The following is a 25,236-nucleotide window of genomic DNA, read 5'->3' as shown; positions in this document are numbered from 1 at the left end:
CTTCTCCTCAACAGAACCTCCTGACATCACGGCCCAACTGCCATTGCAACCTGAGCCCTCAGCTTCCCTGTCCCAGTGAGGCCGCCCCAACTGCTCACTCTTGGACGGCCCTGAGGGGATGCCCCCTACCAGTCGGAGGAGTGGCTGCTGGCCGCTGGGCCAGCCAGGGAACCCCTAGCCCGGTGGGAGGGGCGGCCCGGAAGTGATCACTGGCCTTCTGGTCAGGGAGCCTGAGCGGGGAGGCTGGAGGCCAGGACCACACCAAGCACAGGGAGGCGGCCAGGCTGAGGGCGCGGGGGCCACGGGGGCCACAGGGGTGACAGGGCGACGCCCAGGCAGGGCCACTAGGAGGGGGCCGGCCGCAGGGCAGGCGCAGCCCCGTGAGGAAGGGCAGGCTGCGCGGACCTGCACAGTCCCCTCTTAGGGGGTAACTAACTAACACGCCACCCGACCTCTCGACCGACAGCAACGCCCAGCAACAGGGGACGGCGCCCGCACTCTCCTCGCACCTTGGCCTGCAGCTGGGTGCCAGGGGGCCACGTCTGGCTTCAGGCCTGTGTGGACATTTGGGCCCCTCACTCCACCTAGGTGGTCCCACTCCCACTGCTGCCAGACCTGCCCACGAGGGCTGTCGGGGGGCTTCCCTATGACAAAGTGCCTGTGTCAAAGGCAACTCCTCTCCACGGAGCACAACGCTCTGCGGCCACATCACACACCCTGGAGGCCGGCAGGTCAGGGACAGGGTGGTACTGAGGGGCTGACCCCGACCGAGCAGACTGGGGCTGCGGTCGGGAAGCAGGGGGAGGGAAGACTTCCTTCTCCAAGGGCTCTGCGGTGGTCCCAAGAGCAACGTGGAGAATGTGGTGGCTGGGGCCCAGCCTCCCTGGGGCTTGGGGTGGCCCCGGACACTTCCCCATGCAGGATCTCTAAGCCCCTCACCTGCATCCCCCATTCAGGGGTGTCCCCACTGGAGTATCCCCCACCTCCACCCCTGTGAGCCTGTGAATCCTGGGTGCTGGATCAGGGTCCACACTGGGTGGGAACAAGGAGCGGACACGGGTCATCAGTACCATTCCTTTATTTCTCCCATTCAGATCCCCACGCTTGGACCCCCGTTCCCCCACGGAGGGCTTCCCCACCAGGAAGAGAGCCACCTTCCAAGGCCCCACCCCCTTGAAAGGGGCTGAAACCCAGCTGGAGTGCCCACCAACCCACCACAGAGCCATCCACTGCTGCCATCACAGACTGGGCCAGGGACGCGAGTCCCTGAAAAAGAAAGGTCCCGTGGGACCTTGAGGACATAGCATCCCAGCTCTGGGCCTGCCCTGCCTGGGAAGGGTGCGTCCCTGCTCTGGGCTCGCCAACTCATCCCAGAAAGCCCCTGCCCCCGACACTGGAAGCAGAGCTGCTACAGAGTATCGCTCAGGGCCACTGGGGCTCTGTGTGCCAAGATCTGCCTTCCCAGCAGCGTCCACAGGGGCGTGGTGACAGAGGTGTGGTTGGACTCCGGGGTCCAGGCCTGCAGGAGGGTCTCCGCTCTCCCCCTGGGCCCCGACCCCGGCACAGAGCCCACTGCACTGAGGGAGCAAGGCCGGGGCTGCAGAGGTGAGTCTGGGAGTCCGGCTCTGGGGCTGGCACTCCAGGATGGTCCTGCTCCGCGAGCCCTCGCCTCTGTGCCTCCAGCTCGGGTCTCTGCCCAGATCCAAACCCGGCGGCCACAAACTGAGCCAAAGCCTGAGGGCCAGGGGTATCCACTGCAGCCGCTGGCGGTGCTCAGGGCGCGGGCCTAGGAACCAGCCCGTCCTGGGGCTGCAGCACTTGGACCCACGGGCCCCTGCTCGCCAGCTGTCCCCCACATACACGCGTGGACACGCATGCTCACGGGCTCTTGGAAAGAGAGCAACAGTTGCACAGATTCCTGAAGAATCAGGAACAGGAGGCTGGGTGTGGGATCCTAGGGGTGAGGTTGGGGGAGGAGAAGCTGAGAACACAGCGCCCACGTTAGCCACATGCTGGATGGGCCATCCCCAACGTCCTGCGGTCGCTGGGTCTGCTGCCAGGGAGTGAGGCGGGGGCCCTGGGGAAGGTGTAGGCACCAGGGCCTCACGTCTGGGCCAGAGAGAGCTCCTCCAGGCCCCCCTTTCCAAGCCGGTACCTGGCCAGATCCTTCCTGGTCACCAGCCCGACCACCTGAAGGAGCAAAGCCAGGTCATGAGGCCCAGCGTCCTCCGTGGATGCCCCTGCCCTGCGTGCAGGGGATGGCACAGCCTGGGGGAGCCCTGGGGGTGGACAGGCAGGCAGGCCAGAGGCAGCAGGCCATCCCCTCACCTGATTGCAATTGTCTACCACCACCAGGTGCCGGAGGCCCAGGGCCCGGAACAGCTTGAACACCCGCGGGAGCGACGCCTCCTGCAACATGGACATGGCCTCAGGTCGCCCACCGGCCCTGCCCCACCTGGAGGGGACGAGGCAGGACCCCCAGCAGTACCTGGGGCACAGTGTAGGGCGAGGGGTTCATGAACTCGGACAGGTCCATGGTGCACTCCCGCTCATCCTGCGACACGTGGATGGACTGGATCGGAGGGAAGCGTGGGTAGGCGTCACGGAAGTCCTTCAGCCGCAGCCGGCGTCGCAGCAGGCCCATGCTGGAGCGCTCCACGAACACCTATGGGAGGCCGGGTGCACGTGGGATGGGCGTCGGGCGCTGGAAGCTCAGAGCCCAGGGCCCCGCCCAGCTCCCAGGCTGCCCGACGGACTACCTTGTGCTTGAGCAGGACGATGAGCTGAGAGCGCAGGATCAAGCCCTGGAGCCGCGCTGGCTGCACGAGAGACGCCCTCGTCTGCAGGAGCCCCGGGACCCACCCTGCCATCTGCAGGCTCCAGCCAGGCTCCCTGGTGAGGCCGGCAGCCCATGGGCGCTAGCCACACCGCAGGCACTTCCCTGGGCAGACTTGCTGGTCCCCAAACGCCCAGGAGAGGTGGCAGGACCCAGACCAGAGATCCCGAAAGGTCGTCGTGTTTGTGGGGGCAAGAAGCAGACTATGGCCCCCGGCCTAGCTGCCGGAGGCAGCAGGCCTACAGGTCCTGTCAGGACCCCAACAGTCACAGCCCCGACTCCTCGGCTAGGGGTGCAGCCTGGGGTGTGACCACAAGACGCTCGGGCACTTCAGTAACCACCCACACTGTGGGAACTGCGCTCACAAGCACAGCGGTGTGAGCAGTGGATTCTACCAGAAACCCCAGAACAAGATGCCCACCCTCACGGGAGCCCGCCCCCGCTTGCTGCCCTGGCCGGGACAGGTGGCAGCCCAGCCTTCTGTGAGGGCCAGTACCTGTGTGCCGTTGGCGTCCTCTACCACGGGGAAGCCGTTGTGGTTGGACGCCGTGCTGCTCAGCACGTCCACGATGACGCCCACCTTCTCCCTCCTCCGCAGGCAGGTGACCGGCGTGCTCATCACCTCCCTGCGCAAGAGCCACGCCGTGACCCACCACGTGGCTGACGAGGCCTCCCGGGGCGTCCAGCACCCGCCCAGCCTGTGGGCCTGCCTGGGAGGGTACCTGGCGGTGAGTGAGTGCGAGGTGACGGGGGCCTCCCAGTGCAGGAAGGGCACGCTCTGCAGCTGGATGTGCATGTCGTACAGGCCCTGGGGAGAGCAGGTGTGGCCATGCACAAGGCTGCTGGGGACTACCTCCAAGGGCCCGCCCTCACTGCGGCCGCCGACCCCCAGTGCCCCTGCTGCACCTCGATGAAGACGTCCCCCACGATCTTGGCGGTCATGAGCACCAGCATGATGGGGAAGCCATAGGTCACGTTACTGGTGGCCTCCATCATGATGACCGTCAGGCTCAGCGTCATCCTCACGATCCCACCTGCCCGGGGGAGAAAGGGGGGAGACTGAGTGGGTGGGGCACCAGCCCCTGCCGGGTCCCCTGTGCAGCACCCCACAGTCCATCCAACCCCATGGCCTGGTCCCCAGGCAGCACCAGATAGGGGTGGGGGCCCTCCCGATCTTGGGACGTGCACATGGTGGCCAGCACTCACCCAGCTGGGCAGCAGCTCCCATTAGGGCGTACTTGCCAGGGTCCGCCCAGACCTGCAGGGAAGACACTGGGTGCTGGGGGCCGTGGCAGCCCCAACCCAAACCCACCCAGGCACACTGACTGCGCCGCCCAGGAGCGAGTCCACGAGAGTGGCACCAGAGTCTGGGAACATGCCCACCGAGCCCACTCAGGGACACGTGAACCCGGCCGCCTGATAGACGGGCGTGTGCCACACTGGGGCGGGGGGCCGGGTGTAGGCAGGAGTCCACGCACAAACACCTGTGCCATACCAGGAAGCGTAGAAAGGAGTGAAAACTCAACTTGCACTACCGCACGGGTGAGCCGTGAAAACACGACGCTCACGACGGCCCGCCTGCACAGACGGATCGCTGCTATAGCCAGCAGAGGCACATGCACTGAGGCAGAAAGCTGACCAGGGCTGCTGGGAGCGGGGACACAAAGGTGACTGCCTAACGTGGACAGGTGTCCTTCTGGGATAATAAGAACACCCCGGAACTCGGTGGTGGTCGTGGTCACACAACTCTGCAACCCGCTGAGGAGCTGCCCAGCCGTTCACTTCCACGAGGCAGGAGTTTACGGTACGAAAGCCACCGTAATGAAAGCCAAAACTGTGTCCAGAAGGAAACCTGGGACACACGACCCGAACCTGGTGAGGGGAGGCTCACTGCACCCCTCTGACGGCTTTTTAAGGTGTTGTCTGTACGACCATGATAGAGCTGAAAGGCCCACAGGATGAAGGCCAAGCCCCAGGGAGGCAGGCGGGAGGAAGGCAGGAGGCAGCGCCAGGACTGAGGTCTGAGCTCTGCACCCCCAGGCCCCACACCCCCACCCTGGACTCATGAGACCGCTGTGCCTTCCCAGGGCTCCGGGCCCGGCCGCAGCCTGGTGGACACGTACTCACCGCGGCCCCCGTGACATAGGACAGGGAGATGCCGAAGAGCCGGCCCCAGGCGGCCCCGATGAGCAGGGACGGAATGAAGACTCCAGCCGACACCGTGAGCCCGTAGGTCCAGCAGGCCAGGAAGAAGTAGACCAGGGTGAACAGGCCAAGTGTCACCGGGTTGTAGGAGCCTGCGGACAGAGTGCTGGCCAGGGCATGCTACGTGGACTCAACCCCGTGTGCTGCTGCCCGCCCAGTGGTCCGGCTGAGCCCCCAGTCACAGCCTACTCCCTGAGCCTCCTCCTCCTTAGAGGCCTGGGTGCAGGGTCTCAGGGCCCGGCCCTTGGGTGGGAATTCGGCCGCCCAAGGGGCAGGCAGTGGGGAGCAGGGGTCCTGGGCTGCCACTGACAATGAGAGATGGCCGGAGCCGAGGCAGACAGACGCCAAGTGGTCAGAGCAGCCACTTGCCCCTGGGGAACCGAGACTGATGAACAAGAAACAGGTCTGTGTCCAGCCTGAGCCTGTCTGTCTTTAGGAACACGAGACTGTGTGAGGCCCCAACGCCAGAGAGCATGCCCCAGACTGTCTTCTGACCGAGTGACCCCTGTGGGCAGCGGCCAGAAGGGAAGCCCACCCTGGGAGGCAAACCCGTCTGAACTAAGGACAGGACGGCCTCCAGGAAGAGAAGCAGACAGCATGGGGAGCCTGGCTGGGCCCAGGTACGGGCTGCCAGACGCGGGCCCTAGGACAGCCAGCTCTGTAGCAAGGCCATGGGCACTCAGCCAGAAGGCATCAGCCAGGCCGGCCCGCGTCTGTGGGCGGCTGCAGATCAGGCCAGAGGGGACAGGCCCACATGAGGACAGGCAAACGACACCTCGGATCAGGGGCACGCACCTGGGGGGTCATGGAAAAGGCTGACCACGCTCTTCTCCGGGGTGTTGAAGAAGGCCGCAGCCATCGAATTGTACTCTCCATCAGCACAGAAGAGCTACAAGGGGTGAGAGTGGATGGGCCAGTGGGACGCAGTGGTCCCAGGCCGGACGGTGTCAGGCACAAGCACACCTAGGGGGGTCTGGCTGCGGCCTTGGAGAGGAGGCGGGGCCTGGTAGCTCACATCAGGAGCAGGCTCCCACGGCGCCTGGGCAGACGTCGGTGCCCGGCGTGTGCCAGGCCCAGCCCTCAGGCTGAGCAAGACTGCGTGCCCCCGGAGGCCGTAACCGGGGCGGAGGCTCCTGGCAGAGTGGTGTTGTCCACCCCATGGCCCCCAGCTGCGGGCCTAGACAGGCCTGTGAGTGTGTATTCCCCCCCTCAGGCAACCGGCAACTGGCTCCCTTCTGCGAAGGAGCTTGCCCTGGACGTTCCTGGTGAACAGAAGCATACTGCGTGTGGCCCTTCCCTCTGGCGTCTTTCACACGGCAGTGTGGGAGCGCGTGTCAGAGCTCAGCCCTCTCCACAGGGAGGGGACCCACCGGGTGCATGAACCACTCGGTCCCTGCATGTCATGGGCGGGCACTGGGGCTGCAATGAAACCTGCCAGGGTGAGCGCGGGCACACGGGTCTCCCCTGCACGCCCACCACCCCACCTTGCAGACTCCATTAGCCCGCCACTCTGGAAGGCCAGGTGAGACCCCAGGCCAGTGCCCGCCCTCATCTGGGGTCTTGCCCTGCCCCACCCCCCCAGCCGCCTACCTGGAGGGGATAGGACACGGAGCTCCCTCGCAGTGGCTGACAGTCCCGGGACGAGTAGATGAGCACAAAGGCAGCCGTGGCTGTGACGGCGGCAACCAGCGTGGCCTCGACCACCTGGAGGCAGGGCCGGTGGACGTACCTGGAGTGCACAGCCAGGGCCAAGTGTGGGATGGCCAGCAGCCAAGGCAACGGAGCCTGTCACTCGGGAGGCCGCCCCGGACGCTGCGCCCATCTGCCCACCTGGCCCGGGCTTTTGCCTGCTCTCGGCTGCCTCCCGGAGAAAGAGGACAAGAAGAAAGAAGGCCAAGATGCCCGCCTTGGCCGCAGAATACCAGAGGCCCCCGGGGAGGCTCTCCCCGTGACAGGAGCGACTTTGCCGGAACAAGTATGTGGCAGGACATCCTGCAAACCGCCGAGGCTGACGCAAGAGGCCTGACACGCCTCACCAGGGTAGCACCAGATCTGCAGCTGTGCCTCCTGCCAGGCCACACGTGCCCCGCTGCGCAGGGAGGAGCACGCTAGGCACGGGGGTTCCACATGGAGAGAGCCCAGAGCGGGACTGTTTCTAGAGACCCCGTGCAGCCACACCTCTCAAAACCGATTTCTCACCTGATTCGAAACATCGTCAGCCAGTAATTCAAGGCGTTGAACACAGCTCCGAGAACGCCCCCTGGGATGAGGAAGGAGCCGGGTGTCTGGGATTCGGGCAAGGCTGCCCAGGTGGCAGGGGGACTGGAGGGGATGCCCGCGGATGGAGGGCCCCCACAGACTCAGAGTGAGGATGCCGAACTGTCCTCAGTCAAGCAGAGCTCCGCCCCCCGCCGACGCCACCGCCGCCCAGGACAGCCAACAGGGCCAGGGCCATGGGCTTCTCTGGCCCCCACAGCTGGGCCGGGCCTGGAGTCTGCGGCCATCCTTACCCACCACGCCCATGGCGATGAAGATGGGGATCTCGTGGATCACGTACACCATGGTCTGCGTGAAGGAGGGAGAGCAGGCATCCGTGAGGAAACCACCAGCCCCTGCTCAGACGAAGCCGGGCCTGCACGGGCTGTGCCCCTGCAAGGCACGCAGACCCCAGGGGAGGAGCCCAGGCGCTCGGGCAGACCAGACCACCCGGCTCCTCGCAGGGAGGCTCTGGGGACGGCCCAGGCTTTTGGAAATGGGAAAGTGAGGGGCCACGAAAGAGGGAGAGGACGCTGGTAACCTGGCCACCAGTAGCTCGTCCACGGGCAAGAGCCAGCCACTGAGGATCTCTCGGCCTCTGGGAGCCACTGCGGGGCGCTGGCCATCAGCCTCAGTGATGCTGCCCGACAGCCCACAGACGCCTGAGCTGCCCAAAGCACTGCTGGCCGATGGGCGCCCCACCTGCACGGCCAAGCGAGACACCCCTCCCCCAGGGGCGGCTCCAGCCCCAGCCCACAGACAAGGGCTCCCCCACAGCTGCTCGGGCTGAGCCTCGAGTGCACAGCCGGGCCCCCTTGGAGGAAGGCCGCAGGGCGAGGGGCGCCGCGGTGGGCACCTCAGTATCGAATCTTCCGAAGTTGATGAGCCCAGGGCTGGACAGATCCCACGCATTCCCATGGTAAATGCTCAGGACGAAGTTCAAGGTGAAGGTGGAGATCATGGAAGCAAAGAACTGCAGGCGAAGAGACGAGCACTGTCAGCGCCGATGTGTCGCAGCAGCGGGCACACGGCCAAGCCCCGGCGGGGGACGATGGGGAGGGACCAGGGTGAGGGCTGCTCAGCCTCGGGAGGGGGCTGTCCCCGCACTCACGATTCTCCACGTCAGGAACTGGTTCCAGAAGGATGCACCCTCCTCCAAGCTGAACAGCACCCCACCTGGAAGAGCAGCCGCCAGCCCTGAAGGGCCTGCCCCACCAGACAGCCCTGCACCACGACCACCCCCGCCCCCAGAGCACCCGGCCCACGACAGAAGCCCGCCCACGTCGTCATTGGCAGAGTCCCCCAACACCAAGTCCCTCCCTCCCTCCCCACAGCAGGGGCCAGCAGTCACCCCCCTCACCCACGGGGGCCCCGAAGGCAGCGGACACTCCAGCCGCAGCTCCTGCCGAGACGAAGTCCCGCTTCTCTGTGTCTCTACGGAAGTACTCGAAGATCTGGGCCAGGACAAGAGAGGCCTCAGCGCGGGCCTCCGATGGCACTTCTCTTAGACAGGGGCAGGGGGCCCAGAGTGAGGGGGAGGGGAGGGGAGAGGGAGGGGGCCCAGAGTGAGGGGGAGGGGAGGGGTGGGGTGGGGTGGGGAGGGGAGGGGTGGGGTGGGGTGGGGTGGGGAGGGGAGGGGTGGGGTGGGGTGGGGAGGGGAGGGGTGGGGTGGGGAGGGGAGGGGTGGGGTGGGGAGGGGAGGGGAGGGGTGGGGTGGGGTGGGGAGGGGAGGGGTGGGGAGGGGTGGGGAGGGGTGGGGAGGGGTGGGGAAAGAGACCCAAAGTGAGGGGGAGGGGGAGGAAGGGAAGCGGGAGGGGAGCGGAGGGGTTCAGCCATGGGGTCAGCTGGCAGGACTGCAGAACAGGGTCTCGGGCAGCCTTCTTGCCCACTGATGTCCAGAAAACACTGCCCACTCAGGCAGTGACCACACGCTGTGGTCTGTGCAGGAAGGACCAGCCCACACACGCGAGCTTCCTGACCTCTCTGGGCTGCATTCCCATGGACGCTTCTCAGAGATACGCGCCGTTTCCACACAGACACACGCCCCCGCACGGGGGCACCGAGCGACTGGATGCCCCACGGACCAGAGGCTGAGGCGAGGAGGCTGCAGGGGAGGCGGGCCCGGCCCGGGCTGTGGCCGTGGGCACCTGGGGGACTCACCTTGAAGTCCCGCTTCAGCGACGTGGACCTGCCCTGGGAGATGCCTGCGGCAATCACTGAGCCAGAGTGGATCATCGGCCCCTCCTGGAAGGCACAGACATGTGCTCCGGAGGTCAGAACGCCCCCACCGCCCCGGGTCAGTGCAGGGGGCACAGGCTGGGGCAGCCGCGTTCCGTTACCTTCCCCACGGCCAGTCCCCCCACCACCGACAGTATCACGCCGGACACTTTGATCACCAGGGTCTGGAACAAAGGAAAAGGTGCCAAATCTGATCACGGGGCACACGTAGTCAAGAACCCAAGTGACAAACTGCACACGGAGAGGAACCTCGCTGTGACCCCCGGCAGGCAGGAGGCCGAAAGGGGGCCAGCACCCAGGCAGGCGTCCAGGGATGGGGGGCGGGCAGCCGGCGTTCCCCTATCGCCCATCTCCTCGGACCTTCCATCCCGGGCAGTCACGTCCACACAGGAGACTCGCAGAGCAGCTTTCACTCTGTCCTCGGGCTCTGCTCCCTGCTCCCCTGAGAGGGACCAGCCCCCCAACTCCCTGGAGCACTCCATTCCCAGAAAGGGCAGGAGAGACGTCACCAGCAAACCGCCAGCCCAAGTCCACCAACCACCCCCCTGGAGATGCCCAGGAGTCGTCGTCCAAAGCTCCCATAAACCCGCCAGTACAAGTACACAGAGGCGTGGCAGCAGCAGACAGAGCAGGTCTGGGCAAATTCTGGACGTGAACGTGGGCAAATAGAACACTCCTAAGTCAGCAAGGACACGTCCTGAGCTGAGTCCCGAGCCCCCAGGGGCCGCCTCACACCTCACCTTGAGCCTGACCACATGGGGGATCTTCACCCCATTGAGGAAGCACTTGATCTGGGGGATCCCGCTGCCAGCGGCGACCGGCTGGAAGGAGAGGCAGCAGTGAGCCCGCAGGCCGAGCGAGCCACTGCCGCCATCACAGGCCCAAGAGGACGCGCCTGGCGGGGCCTGGGCCACCGGGGGAGGAGGCTACTTGCCTCTCCCGCCCCCACATAGAGTGACCACCGACGGGAGCAAACACCACGGGCATGGGGGGCCCGGTGGCCCCCTGGGAAGGTGGGGGTTCCCAGGACAGGGGGCCTGCTGAGGGGCCTGCACTCTTGCACGCCCAGGGGACCCTGCACTGTGCCCAGGCATTTCCGGACACGGCCCCCTCCTCCTCCCAACGCCCCCACAGGGAGGAGCGAAGGGGCACGGGGAGAAACGGGGTCCCGGGGCATGTGACCCCTCAGTGGGGCCCTCCGCCTGCACCCTGGGGCTGTCTCACGGGCAGACCTGTGGGGCTGAGCCCACGGGCCAGCCTACCTCTACGAAGGCGACGATGGCGGAGCCAAGGAGCACGAAGGCGGCGTTGAGCGCGGCCCATAGCAGGAGGGAGAAGGACAGCCCACCAAGCTTGGTGAACTTGTCGATGTCTGCGGCTGTCAAGGGCCACACGCTGGGGGGTCACCAGGTGCCGCTTCCCAGGGGCCGCTTCCCAGGGGCTGCGCTCTGGCCTCCGAGCCACTTGACGGGCACCTTGGGGACACTGCACTGCCTCACCCCCAGACACGCAGCCCCTGCCCAGCCACGCTCCCCAACCAACAGCAGAGCACGGGCGGGGGCTCCTCCTGCAGGTCCTCTGGCCTCGAGTGATGATGGACGAAGGATACTGTCCTTGACGAGTCTGTACTTGAGGCCGGCCAACTTCTCCACCACGATGTCGATGAAGCAGGCCACAAGGCCCGTGAGGATGCCCACCATGGCGCAGATGACCCAGCGCTTGATCTCCACCGTCCGGAAGGCCTGCGGGCCATCACAGGCGGGCGTGGTCGTCAGGAGCCGCTCTGGGACCTCCACCATGCACGACTCACCCTGCGGGCCCCCAGACCCAGAAGAGCAGCCCCAGCGGCGTCTCAGAGGCCGCGGAGCTCTGGGGGGAATGGACCCCCCCCAGCCAGCGCATAACTGGATGCTGATGCTCCAGCCGCCACTAGAGAACAGCCTCCTCAGAGGTGACAACGTGACCCTGGCATGGGCACCTGAGCCCGACACAGACACACACCACACAGACGGACACACAGACAGACACATACAGATGGACACACAGGCACACACACATACCACACACAGACACACACACACACCACACAGATGGACACACAGACACACACAAACACAGACACACAGATATACATACCACACACAGACACACATACACACACAGACGCACACATAGACATGCAAACACACACACAGACCACAGACACACACCACACAGAGACACACAGACGGGCACACAGACACACAGACAGTCACACACAGACACTAACAGACAGACACACAGACACACCACATACACACCCCCCGCCGGCTCACCCGCAGGCTTACCGTGTGGTTGATACGCCGCTCCTCCTCCAGGAACAGCTGGTTCTCGCTATTGTCGTAGTCCAGGCTCTGCGGACCGGGCAGCAGACACAGGGGTGAGCGACCCGGCCTGTGGGCACAAGTCGGCCACGCTGGGGGAGGGCAGGGCGCGGAGGCCCACCTCGTACTTGAGGGACAGCAGCTTCTCGTTGTGTGGGATCTCCCTGGGGAAGGGGTGAGGGGGGTCCATGTCCTGCGGGGAAGAGACAGAACCTGGCAACCCAGCACGCAGCAAGATACAGTGGCACAAGGAAGGGGCCGTGCCTGCGCATCCCATGGGGCAACAATTCCGAGCCCAAAGCCAGGCCAGGCACGTGGCTGGACGCGGAGACGCAGAACCCTCGACTGGATGCAGGCGGGTCAGGTCCCACGACACCTGCCAGGCGGGTTACTCCAGGAACCAAGGTGGCCTGGCCCCGAAAAGCAAGCTGGAAGATGTCTGTGGCGCGATGGGACACCCGCTGTGGGTGCTCATCCGTGTTCCGGCTCTGGCCCCGAACGCCTGGCTTCTCTGAGTGATGACAGAGTCTGGGCTGAGACGGCCGGGCTGGGGACTAGACGACCACCGCAGGACCAGAGGGCAGGAGTCGCAGCTAGTCTCTGACGGGCAGGCATTCACCAGTCCTGCCCGCATGATGGACCTCCACTCAAACCCCAAATGGAGGGTCAGGGAGCTTCTGGCCGGTGACCGTGGATGGCTGGGAGGGGGCTCCCAGGGAGGGTGTGGGGCTCCACACCCCTTCTCACACCTTCCCTGGGCGTCTCCCCCATCTGGCTGTTCCCGAGTCTTGTCCTTTGTGGTAAATCAGTAACATATGCAAAGTGCTCCCCTGAGTTCTGCGCGTCATTCTGGCAAGTTATGGAACCAAGGCGGGGGTTGTGGGAACCCTGATTTACACTGGTCAATAGAAGCACAGGTGATGGCCTGGACTGGTCAGGGGGGGCTGTTTCATGAGACTGAGCCCCTCAGCCTGGGGGTGTGTGATGCAGTTAGGGTTAGGACGGACAATCAGAAGGTGAGTTGGCGTAAAAGTAGAAACAGTTCAATACTGTTTCAATAAAGGACCAAATCCACACAGAACACCTCAACAGACACAGAAAAAACATCTGATAAAACTCAACAGAGGAATTTGGGGGACCTCCTCCACTTGATCAAGGTGCCTATGAAGACCCACACGTAACAGCACGCTCAGTGATGAGAGACTGAGACTTCTCCTCTGAGATCCAGACAAGAAGAGGAAGCCTGCTCGGGCACCTCTGCTCAGCACTGTCCTGCAGGCTCTACCAGGACAATCAGGCAAGAAAGGGAAAGGCACTCAGGTCAGGAAGGAAGATGTGAAACTCTTCTTTGCAGATAACATGGCCTGATATATAGAAAACCCCAAAAAGTACACTAAAAAACCATAGTTCCGTGCTCCTGCACTGAACAATCCAACAAGAAATTAAGAAAACAACTCCATTTACTACAGCATAAAAAGTAAGACCCTACAAAATAAAACTTATTCCTCGAATGCACTTAACAAAGGAAGTGAAGATCTGTACACTAGGAACTATAACACAGTGTTAAAAAAAAAAAAAAGACCTAAACAAATGAGAAGCTATGCTGAGCTTGTGGATCAGAAGACTGGATAAGAGTCAAGGCCACCTCTCTCTAAACTCCAGCTGGAGCTTCTGGAGAAACTGATGAGCTGAGCCTGAACCCCACATGGAAACACACAAGGGATCTCTCTAGAAGGGCCAAACCTCTTTCAGGAAATGAACAAAGTGGGATGAATCAAACTTCCTATTTCTGAAACTTCCTACAAAGCTACAGGCGTCAGGGGCATGTGGCCCAGGCACATGGACAGGCTAAGAGCCCAGAAACAAACCCGTCACAGCGACTGACCTTCAACGATGGTGCCGAGACAACTCAACAGGGACAGTGCTGTCTTTTCAGGAAGTGGTGCTGGGAAAACTGGGCACCCATGTGCAAAGAACGAAGCTGGACCTTATCTTACATCACGTACAAAACTAGGGGAAAGCGGATCAAAGATCTGAACTGTAGAACACAAAAGCCAGGAGTAAATGCTTATGACTGGGGCCTGGGTGATGGTTTCTTACCTATGACACCCAAAGCACAAGCAACAAAAAACAGACCCAACGGACTCTGTCAAAATCAGCAGTGTTTGTGCTTCAAAGGACACCAGTACAAAGTGAGGAGACCAGTGACGGGCCAGGAGGAAATTTCTGCAGATCCTGCAACTGACAAGCGATATGTGCCTGGAGTGTACAAAGACCTCTCAGAGCTCAATCACAAAAACACAAGCACCTTGGCGAAGAAGCATGCACGGGACCCAGAAGTTCTCCAAAAGACACGAAGACACGATGGCCGTGCAGCGCCAGCAGCCTCAGGGGATGCAGGCTGGCTCACGAGGAGGTCAACCGCACGTCTTGGGGAGGGGGTCTCAGGAAAACGCTGGGAACTGCCGGATAGTTCAACCCCCGAAACAGGGGCAGAAGAAGGGATGCCACCCAGGTCCAATGGCCCAGCACCCTGAGATGCTGTCCCACAGGCCACCAAGCGCCCCGCACCTGCCCCCCACCCGGGCCGCACACCGCAGCTCGCTTCTGACATGCACGCCCCCAGCTGTGCTCATCATCTCAGCCTCGGGGGACAGGGTCCCGCAAGGTAGCCTCCCCTGGTGGCCCCCATCTGCACGTCCTGTCCCCATGCTCTGCATGGCACTGTCACCGCCTGTCATCCTTCTGTTTCGTGTCCTCCGTCCGCCCTCTGCCAGGCTGCGGCTCCACAGAGCAGGCCTGGCTGTCTGGGGTGGGGCGGGGAAGGGGCCTGGTCAAGCAGGATCCCACTCACAGGGTCCAGAAGCTCATCGTCCAGCTCCACGTTGCTCAACTGTCCGATTCGGAAGAATGCCGAGTGTGGTGACTAGAAGCACAAGAGAACCGCAGGCCTCTCAGCTGTGGGCTGAGCTGCACTGGCATCACCCCCCGCCCCCCGCCCCCAGGGTCCTGGCCTCCTCGGGGGAGCACAGACCCACACCCGCGGGTTGGGGATGCCAGCGGGGCCGGCGCTGCTCCCAGGCCCGGCCCACGACCCACAGCCTGTCCCACTCACGGGGTCCTCCTGGGTCCTCCCGGCCCCCTTCCTGTCCTGGGAAACCCAGGGGATCGAGCCCCTCCTCCAGGAGCCCTTCACCCTGCACCCCCCCCCGCCACCCACAGAGGCCCCATCTCTGTCCCCCCATCACGACACGAGCCGCTCCAGCAGGTGGGCCCATCACAGGCCTCCCCACTACCACCCTCACCCAGACACGCGGTCAGAGGAGCCTTCTTTCTGGGGCAGGACATTCTGAAGCAAGGTGCACTCCTGGGCCCAGGATAGTCACCCTGCCACGTGCCCACCCTCACGCCCAGCGCCTGGCATGGCACACGTGAGGACCAAGAAACAAAGCACAGGCTGCCCACAGGCGCACCTCCAGGAAACAAGCCTCGCTGCAGGACAGAGGGAACACACAGCATGAAACTGCGACCCAGGGCTCCCGACATGCTCTGGTGCCCTGCCTCTCCTCTGGCAAAAGCCACGAAGCACCGTAGGAACAAGGACCAAGGGCCCACCATGCCGGAGCCCAGAGCACACAGGGACTCCAGCAGGAAGGCGTGGACTCAGCAGCACGCCCAGCCGCCAGCAGAGCTGGCCCCAGGTTGCAACCACGCTGCGGAGGCCGCGGCAAAGAAATGTTCTCTCAGCTCCAGGGACACAAGTGCCGGCAGGGAGCACGCCCGCGCAGGGTCAGGGAGGACAGCCCGGCCCCTCCCACCTCTGGTGGTGCGGCAACCCCTCAGCTGTGGTCACGTCACTCCAACCTCTGCTCCACTGCCACTAGCCTCCCGTGTGTGAGCATGAGTGTGCCTACAGGTGTGCACGCAGATAGGTATGCACACGTGGGTGTGCACGCAGGTGTGTGCATGCACTTGAGTGTGGGTGTGTGTGCACACGTGTGTTGTGTGTGTCCCCCTCTCCTATGAGGACCCCAGCATGACCACACTGGGACCTGACCTCAGCTGCTGAGCCCCACACAGGCTCCAGGCTGGGGGGACCCCCCAGGGGCACTGCTCCCCCACGACAGGTAACCTGTCAGGCGTGCTCACAAGCCCACCATTCTGCTCCAGCCCCTTTCCTCCAAGTGTAAATGGCAAATGTCAGTACAATGGGAGTGAGCAGAGAAACACAACTGCTTTCTTTTCTAAAAACAATCGACAACACCCCCAAAACTGCTGACCCTGATGAGGAAGGCAGGAGGGCCTGGCCTGCTGGCCCAGAAAGGACCTGACTTCACAGGCGGGGCCCGAGTTGGCTGCAGTCTGTACTCCCCAGACGGACAGACGCCACCAGATGGTGTGCCGGCTGCTAGCGCAGCGCACACTGGGGACATGTCCATCGAGGAGATGGGGTGCAGAGACAGGCAGAGCTGAAAGTCGGGTTCTGAAAGCAGCAGGAAAGACCCAGCTGCCCTCCGACCCAACAAGCGGAGCCACGGAACCAGGCGGTCGGGGCACGCGTGTCTCAGTCCCACTGATGGAGCGCACCACCAGTCGCTCCCGCTGCGCCCAGTCAGCCAACAGAGCAGCTCCCCTGCCAGCTAAACAGCCCCCGAGGGCCAGCCTGCAACCGCGCAGCCTGGGGAGAGGCGGGCAGCACAGCCCCAGAGGCGTGGACTCCCCCACTGGGAGCCGCTGGGGGAGCACACGAGGGCACCAGGGAGCTGCGGTCAGATCCAGACACGGGCACCTGCAGGGATAGAGACCCCACTGCGGCTCCCGGCTGCAGCCCTCTTCCAGTGCCTTTGTGTTTTCATCATCTCTTTTCCGAACTTTATGGGCATCTCACAAAGGAATTATCTTTTGTGATGAAACAGCCATTTACTGGACATACAGTGGCTTGTTCTCTTTTCTTAAACCCAAGCTATTTGCTAGCACCTCCCCAAACTGCTGATGCACACGACAGCCTGGGTGAACCCTCCATGCTTCCGAAAGGACTGCAAGATTTTTGGAATGCCAGTCCTGAGGGAGAGCAGGCAGGGGGTGGGCAGTGGTTGTAAGAGGCAGGATGCGGGCACTGAGGGGTGTGCCACACGTAACAGCAGGGCACTGTGCACATACACTGTGCCAGTGTCAGCGCCCAGTTTTGGCATGGTACTGCCCCAGGGTAAGACGGAAGCCCCTCAGAAGACGGGGTGTGGCACACAGGCCCTCTTGTACTGTCTTTTCAAATTCCCATAAATCTACAATTAATTAAAAACTTATATGGGAATGGGACTACATCAAAGTGAACTTCCATGCATCAAAGGAAACAATGAACCGAGTGAAAAGAAACTAGTCCTACAGAATGTAACTCCTGCAGCCCAACAGCAACAAATGCGTCAATTAAAAAGACCAACCAAGGGGCTTGGGACGTGAAGATCAAAACCACAGTGCAATACCACCTCACACCCGTGAGGATGGCCAGGGTCAAAAAATAAAGTAACAAACACTGGTGAGGACGTGCCGGAACCAGACCCCTTGTGCGCTGTTGCTAGGAGTGTAAAACAGAGCAGCTGCTGTGAAAAACAGGACAGAGGTTACTCAAAAAATTAAAAATAGAATTACCTCACGATCCAGGAATTCCACCTCTGGGTACAGACCCAAATGAACAGAAAAAGGGGTCTCAAAGAGGTGTGTGTACACCCACATTCACGGCAGCATTGTTTACAGTAGCCAAGGGGTAGAAGTAACCCAGCTGCCCATTGGAAGATGCGTATCTAAGCCTAATGTGCTCCATCTACACAGCGCAGTACTATTCCACCTTAGAAAGGGGGAAGTCCTGTCACATGCTACAGCACACACAGACCTGGAGGCACCAAGAGAAAGAAGCCAGTCACAAAACAACAAACACTGTATGACACCGCTGCTCTGAGACATCAGACAGACAGACAGCGGACCGGCTGCTGCCAGGGGCTGGGGGAGGGCTGGGGAGTCAGTGTTCACAGGTGACAGAGATTCAGTCTGAGAGGACGAGAATGTCCTGGAGGTGCTGGTGGTGCTGGAGGACTTAGTGCTGCCGACTGTATATGCTTAATCACGGTTAAGATGGTAAACTGTGTTCGCAGTTTTAGCATCATTAAAACAAACGACAATCAGTTTAACGGCTGTCTGCGCACCCCTGTCCTCTGCTTTCCAACGTCCCTCAGCCCGAAGCCCCCCTCCCGCCCCCCAAGCACTGAGGACACGCACAGGGCCTCTGCCACCAGGGGCTTATAGTCAGAAAAACCAGGCTGCCCATAAACAAAGTCAGCATAAACCATGAGAAAGGCTTTGACGGTGATGCCAGGGTCCAAGGTGGCGGGGGAGGTGGCATCTGGCAGAGAGCTGATAGAAGAGGGTGGGGGGATGGGAACAGCCCTGCAGCCATGGCCTCGCTGACCGAGCACCACCGCCTCTGCCCGGGGGGCCTCCCAGACACCCTGACTGGCTCTGGGCCCACTCTTGTCCTCACCTCTCCTGCACGGTTCAGCTGTATCCACGTCCTCTGCCTCCCAGACTCTGAGCCACCCAGGCCAGGCCTAGGCAGGGGCTACTGAAGGCCTGGGGGAGACAGGGGAGGTAGGGAGCCCTCGGGGAGGGTGCCAAGGTGGCCAGCCTGCACCCTGTGACATGGGGCCAGGGCAGCTGGAAGGGGAGGAGGAGAGCACGCGGACACTGAGGCAGAGTGACTTCCCACAGACACTCGCCCCAGCCCGGAGCTGCTGCCGGCCCAGGCTTCCCTGAGTCCTCAGAACCCTCTGCTTCCTGCTGCCCACCCTCTGCCCACACACATGACTGTGACTTGCTGGCTGACACCACCTCCCCTGCCCCAGGCGTGGACAGGCAGCAACTTGCTGGCTGACCCACCTTCACCCCACACTCGGGCACAGTGGGCCGAGGGCCAGAGAGAGAGAAGAGCAGCTCTGAATGGCCTGGTTCCCGAAGGATGGAGTTAAGCTCAGGGCACCCCACAACCCATCCTGCCCAGCCCACAGCAGCGACCCCACAGTGTCTGGCAGGTTCCCACGTCGGGTGCACCAGCTTCCGGTTGGGGACACCCTGCAATAAACCCCGCAGCACTGGGCTGTCACTTCAGTTCAAACAGCCCTGTTCCAAGAGCAGCTTCCAAGTGTGCTGCAGTGAACTCAGCTCGCCAGTCCAGAACCATCCCTCCTGCAAGATGGCTGGCCTTAAATGGCTGAGTCAGCAGCAGGGGAGAACCACCAGGAATAGCAACCCAAAGACCACCACTGCTGAGTTGCTGTTACTGATAGTCCCGGGAGTGATCAGTGTTGAACACAGCTGGGGGCTGGACACGGGTGACCCTCCTTGCCGGCAAGGAGGCTGTGCACTTGCCTCTACTGATGCAGGGCGGAGATCCTGCATCGGTGCCTCTGGTGACCCCTAGCCCCTCCACCCGCCCACCCCAGGCCATCTGAGCATCCTTCGAGGCTGGAGTCTCCAGCTTCCCAAGGATTCTCCATGAAATAAAGACAACTGGAAGCCCGCAGCTGTCCCCTGCGGGTCCACCCTGGCTCCTTCCCCAGCCCCACTACCCACTCCAATTTGCTTCCCAAATGCACTCTCCCTTTATCTCTCCCCTCTGTCTACCAGCCCGAGGATCATGCACACCTCAAGACTGGACCCAAGGTGACCTCTCCTGCCCTCGGGGCCCCTCACGCAGTCCTCCCAGAGCACTGAGCCTGTTCTTCCAGGAATTGGAGCCAGTGGCAAGGGAGCTGTGCTGTTCACCTCTGTGAACAGCGCATGGACAGATGCACCACACGTTATTTTCAAATTGCTTAAGAGCAGCCGATCACTTATCGTTAAACACAAAGGAAAAACAAAAAAGCTTGTAAAGGTGTTTTACAGGGGAATGAGCTTCAAGGGAAGAGTCAACAGGTTCTTAAGAAAAAAAAAAAAAGCCAACTCCTGTGCCTATGCTGTCTAAGAAGAATTGAGAAACCCCAGCACACTGAGTCCTGAAATAAACTCCAATTCCATCTGGAAGCTTTCAATCGCTTTACCTGTCAGCCCTTAGGGCCAGTTTCATATTTGTAGTTTGTAAATTTCAGATGACTTTCTTTTAAAGAGGACAAAAGAAACAAACATTTTGAGAAGAAAATAACAAAGCAGCCCTGTCTCCTAGCAGATCAAAAACTACTGCAAGTCAGCCCCTTTAGGTCAGTTCTCATGTGGACAGACAGCGCTGGAGCAGAAGACCTCACTCACAGAGCACACTGTGACCCACACTGTCTGACGCACCTCTGGGGGACCAGGGGAATCTAAAGATAAGTTCTAGGGGAACAGCCCCATGCTTGCGTCCTTCCTCATTAAACACCACACAAGGGTGTAAAGGACACATATAGGATACAGTGAGAAAAAAGAAAGGGGAAGAAAACTCACAAAACAGAGTAAGGCCATGCAATCAACTCAAAATTAACACAACACATGGGAATTCATTTAAGTGACACAAACTTCTGTGCTAACCCGCAAGGCACATTTCGACCACTGGGACTTGTCTTCCTGAGTCTGGCTGCGCTTGCATTCCAATGATGAGCTGCGGGAAAACTGAACGCAAGTCCCTGTCGTTTCTAAGATCGCCCTGAAACCAATGCGTCTAAAGAAGGGGGCCGGCCGAGTCCCCAAGGTATTCCCACCGCAAAAGCAAACTCCGCAACCTAAGGTCTTGAAACCTCCTTCCTAGCGGATCAAAAACGACCCGGTAAAAATAGTACCTCGTATTTAAAAAAAAAAAAGCAAAACAAAAAGTAACGGGTGACCTGAGCAGAAGGATCACCTGCCTTCTCTTTACAACTGCTGTGGAGCAAACGGAAGAAACAGCTTCGCGCTGCCGGGGCGCGAACGCAGCGGCCGGGCTCCACCGGGGACAAGGGGCCGGCCCCGCGATCCCGCGAGTCCAGAACCGCGGGGCCCGGCTTCCGAGCCCGCCCTGCCGTCCGCACGGCGGTCCGAGCACGGACTCGCCGCGTCCCCGGCCCCCGACCCCCGCGAGCGCGGCGCGGACTCGGCCCGGCCCGCCTGCCCCCGGCTCACCGCGCGGGCAGCCGCGGGCCCGGCCCCGTTCAGCAGCGGTGCCGCCTCCCCGGCCGGCGTCCCGGGCCGCGCCGCCCTCCGCAGCAGCGGCGCCGCCTCGTCGTCGTCCAGGTCGCGGCCGGACCACGACACCTTCTTAGAGACGTTGGCCATGTCCCGCCGCAGTGGACCGGCCACGGGCGCCGCGGCTGTGTTTGTTCTCGTGACCCGCGCCGCCGCCACGTGACGGCCGTCCGGGTCACGTGGCCCCGCCGGCACCCACGTGATCCGATGGCTCCGCGGGGCGCGCGCAGCCTTCTGGGAGTTGCAGTCCCGCCGCCCAGCGCCGGCTGGGCCGGGCGGAGAGTGAGCCGGCTCCAGGGCGAGTCCGCACGGCCATGCATGCAGTCCCGCCTGTTGGGACGGGTCCCCACGCAGCAAACGGTTGTGCTGAGGACACATCATGCCCCTGTGGCCTTTCTGCAGGAAGCGCATCACAGGGGGAAAATCCAGTTGAACTCCAGTTTCGGGACACGTGCCAGCTAGGCAGCTCTTCCTGCAGTGTCAGCGTCCACCGAGGAACACCGAGGGACCGCCCTGGATGAGAAGAGATCAAGAGGCCGGCAACCTAGCTGCTCGTGGGCCTGGCATTTGGGAGACAATTGGCAAAGATCAGACATGCACTGTGCATTGCGTAGGGATGTTACTGCGGCGCCCAAACCTGGGGTGTGATCTTCGTCTGGGTGTCATATCAGAAAAGCCCATTTCCTCTGGAGACAGCACTGAGATATTCAGGAACTGTGATGTGATGTCTGCAGTGTAGCCTCAAGTGATTCACAAGCTAATGGTAATCACAGTATGTAGCTACCCACAGAGGGAGAAAGCAAGCTGGCGGGATATTCCCACGGATGAATCCAGGGTAAATACACTTGTGCAACGTATTCTTTTTGTAACTTTTTTCTTTAAATTTGAAGCTTTTCAAAATAAAGACATTTTAGTAGTTCTTTATAGGCTTTTCTCCCGCATGTTTCAACATAAAACCAAAACTGAAGCCAAAATAAGAGGAAGGAAGCCCAACAGAATGTAAGTTTTCCCCACCATTGCAAAAGGTGTGACCTGACTTTCCCTTTTGCGGGATAAGGACAATCGTGTGCCCACCCTGTCTGTGGAGGAGGGCCTGGAGGCCACGGAGTGAAGCTGGTTCAGGCTCTAAGGAGCGGTGGGGTTGATTCTCGACTGAATAGAGTGGGCGAATGCAGGTTGTATGAAGCCCAGGCCTGTGGAGAGCTGCACAGAGCCATGGGGAAGTGAGAACAGGCCTGGGGACGAGGGGTCCGCAGGGGAGGCCTCTCTGCATTCTTTTGTCCTCCCTACCCAGGAACGCAGCGGACTCAGATCAGAGGTGGGGTTGATAGGATTTGAGGTGGGTGTGGTTCCCTTCATTCACCCATCGAGGATCCCCGTGTCTTGTTCAGCCTCCCCTGCCCCAAAACCTAGATGGGCTTCCCCTACACTCCTTGGTGGAAATCCCAGTTCAGTTCAGTTCAGTCGCTCAGTCGTGTCCGACTCTTTGTGACCCCATGAATTGCAGCACGCCAGGCCTCTCTGTCCATCACCAACTCCTGGAGTCTACCCAAACCCATGTCCATCGAGTTGGTTATGCCATCCAACCATCTCATCCTCTGTCGTCCCCTTCTCCTCCCGCCCCCAATCCTACCCAGCATTAGGGTCTTTTCCAATGAGTCAACCCTTTGTATGAGGTGGCCAAAGTATTGGAGTTTCAGCTTCAACATCAGACCTTCCAATGAACACCCAGGATTGATCTCTTTTAGGATGGATTGATTGGATCTCCTTGCAGTCCAAGGGACTCTCAAGAGTCTTCTCCAACACCACAGTTCAAAAGCATCAATTCTTTGGCGCTCAGCTTTCTTCACCGTCCAACTCTCATATCCATACATGACCACTAGAAAAACCATAGCCTTGACTAGACGGACTTTTGTTGGCAAAGTAATGTCTCTGCTTTTAAATATGCTATCTAGGTTGGCCATAACCTTCCTTCCAAGGAGTAAGCGTCTTTTAATTTCATGGTGGAAATCCCAGCCCTGCCCAAATGCCTAACGACCTGAGTTCCCACCAATCTCCCCCACAAACACCTTCCCAGGCGGGTCTGCCCTCCTGGAGAGGCCCCACCAAGCACCCAGATGCAGGGTGGCAGACAGCCCACTGCCACGCTACCTCTGCCAAATGCCCACCGTTTCAGCGTCTGTGAACACTGGGCAGAAATGCTGCAGTGAAAGTGAACGGACGATGCTGTGGTGTTATCACAGGAGTTCGTAACACGCCTGAAAGCTGCGGAGGGTGGGAAACGGCCTGCGTGTTCTCTCAATGCTGGTGACCCAGCTGTCCCTAAATAAATGCTTCCTAATCAAATTAGTCTTCCCCCAAAAGATGGTGTCTCTCCCTCCTCAACAGTGCAACGCAACCAGGGCTACAGAAAAGGCCAGAGGAGCCTGGGAAAGAAGAGACTGAGAAGGGCAGCTCTCCGTGAAGACAGACACACCCTGGGGAAGTGCCAGGGAAAGCAGAAGTCTGTGGTTCCAGGGCTGTCCTGTGGTCACCCAGGGGGGTTTCCAGACCTGGGATTCATCCTCTGACCTTGACTCACGGATGGCTGGGGTAATGGGCTGGGAGGTGGGAGGGGAGGTGGCTGGCCAGACTGGCTAAAGGCCTGGGATCACTGCTAAGAGGCCCCAAGGACTGATTTCAGCGACCTTCCCCCACCCCCGCCCACGGAGCAGGCCTGTTTCCATACTTAGTGATTCTAAGCTTTTCCAACAGATGAACAGACGTGCCCGCCGCCCCCACCACACACTCCCCAACACTGCTCTTTTCTGTACCCACAGATTGACTTTCAGGTTCTGAGAACTTGCAAGGATTAATTTACATCACACTGATTGTTTTTCTTTTTTTTCTCCCGGGCTGAGTCCTAATCACTGGAGTGCCAGGGGATTCCCCACATCTGTTCTGTCAATGCATTTTTTTTTTTTTAAACTTGCCATGATTCAAAATTCTAAAAAAAAAAAGCTGTCAAAAACAATACCCAGTACTGGCAAGAATGTGGAGTGATGGCAACCATCATAGAGTGCTGGCGGGGATATAAAACAATGCAGTCACTTTGGAAAACAATTTGGTGGTTTCTTTGAAAGTTTAAACATGATTTTATCATTTAACCCAGGAATTCCGCTTTTAGGTATCCGCTCAAGAGAAATAGAAGCATGTGTCTACACAAGGACTCAGAGGAGGGTGTGCACAGCGGCTTCATTCACAGGGGCCCCCAACTGGAAACCACCCAAGTTTCCATCGACTGATGAATGGATAAACAAAACATGGGTCATTACGGCAGAAGGTCATTCAGCCACACAAAGGAACACAGCAGATGGACGCTACAACACAGACAAACCTGGAAAGCATGATGCTCGGTGAGAGAAGCCAGACACCAAGGACCACACAGTGAAGGAGTCCATTTATGCAAAATGTCCAGAACAGGCAAATCCACAGAGACAGAGAGTAGGAGATTGGGCGCGGAGCTGGGGGAGGGGCTGTGTGGGGACAGGAGTGACCATAACAGGCATGATGTCTTTATGGGGGGGCAATGGAAATGTGCTAAAGCTGGATCATGGCGATGGTTGCATACTTGGCAGATTGACTACAAATCTTCAAACTCTACACTTAGAATGGGTGAATTTCATAGTACGCAAAAGCATTGCCCATCCTTAATGTGTGTTTCTGAGTAGCCTGTTTCCTTTGCAAGTCCCCTTCCCAGCGGCTCTGGTAGCCTCACCAGCCGTGTCACAGAACCTTGATGGACCCCCAGGGTGAAGGAGCTGCAGGGCCAGGAAATGGACTCTCCGGCCCTTCTCACGCGAGAGATTGAAACAGGGAATAGACAAACAGAAACTCTCACAAGCCTTGTGGAGAGAGGACCACGGCAGCTAACACAAGGAAAAGAGTTCTCCAGGAGCCAACCTGTGGCTGCCCCAAACCCACACCAAGGAAGCATGGAGCTAGAGCCCGGCACTGCCACGTGGCAGGTCAGCGGTGCTGAAATGACGTCATACTACAAAGCGGGGGTGTTTGTAAGAACACTGCAGTGAGGGGGAGAATGCAGTCCTGGGGGCCCTGAGGCCCGGCTCTGCCTGTGCCGGCCCCCCACCCCCGCCATAGAATGCCCGCATCCTGTGT

General features: G+C 60.5%; 1 protein-coding gene and 1 long non-coding RNA gene across 9 annotated transcripts; one reads left to right on the top strand and one right to left on the bottom strand.

The window, feature by feature from the left end:
• Positions 1-39: 39 nt before the first annotated feature.
• LOC145531883 (uncharacterized) lies at positions 40-1,628 on the top strand. The gene is made up of 2 exons (XR_014072841.1): positions 40-731; positions 1,095-1,628. It is a non-coding gene; the product is annotated as an uncharacterized LOC145531883 (long non-coding RNA).
• On the bottom strand, positions 1,063-21,232 carry CLCN7 (Cl-/H+ antiporter 7). Of its 8 annotated transcripts, none has more exons than XR_014072839.1 (25): positions 21,016-21,232; positions 14,753-14,824; positions 12,020-12,091; positions 11,863-11,928; positions 11,145-11,277; positions 10,798-10,907; positions 10,276-10,356; positions 9,637-9,699; positions 9,458-9,541; positions 8,658-8,751; positions 8,409-8,473; positions 8,154-8,270; positions 7,552-7,606; positions 7,241-7,301; positions 6,632-6,770; positions 5,837-5,930; positions 4,964-5,133; positions 4,043-4,094; positions 3,743-3,870; positions 3,559-3,644; positions 3,333-3,462; positions 2,760-2,892; positions 2,489-2,665; positions 2,329-2,409; positions 1,063-2,190 (listed from the first exon to the last, which is right to left on the bottom strand). XR_014072839.1 is itself a non-coding variant. In XM_081555664.1 (25 exons), exons 1-25 carry the CDS (start codon positions 21,166-21,168, stop codon positions 2,104-2,106), a joined length of 2,430 nt encoding a protein of 809 aa, XP_081411790.1. In that variant the 5' UTR covers positions 21,169-21,232; the 3' UTR covers positions 1,063-2,103. The 8 variants fall into 8 exon arrangements, 7 of the variants coding, with proteins under 7 accessions (XP_081411790.1, XP_081411791.1, XP_081411793.1 ...); XM_081555664.1 differs by having other exon boundaries at positions 2,760-2,819; XM_081555665.1 differs by lacking the exon at positions 9,637-9,699 and having other exon boundaries at positions 2,760-2,819.
• Between the last annotated feature and the right edge of the window lie 4,004 nt (positions 21,233-25,236).

This window comes from Giraffa tippelskirchi, chromosome 13 (assembly GCF_054371585.1).
Source record: "Giraffa tippelskirchi isolate mGirTip1 chromosome 13, T2T-mGirTip1v1.2.pri, whole genome shotgun sequence".
Taxonomy (NCBI): Eukaryota; Metazoa; Chordata; class Mammalia; order Artiodactyla; family Giraffidae; genus Giraffa; species Giraffa tippelskirchi.
This window is presented reverse-complemented; position numbering and strand designations above follow the sequence as displayed.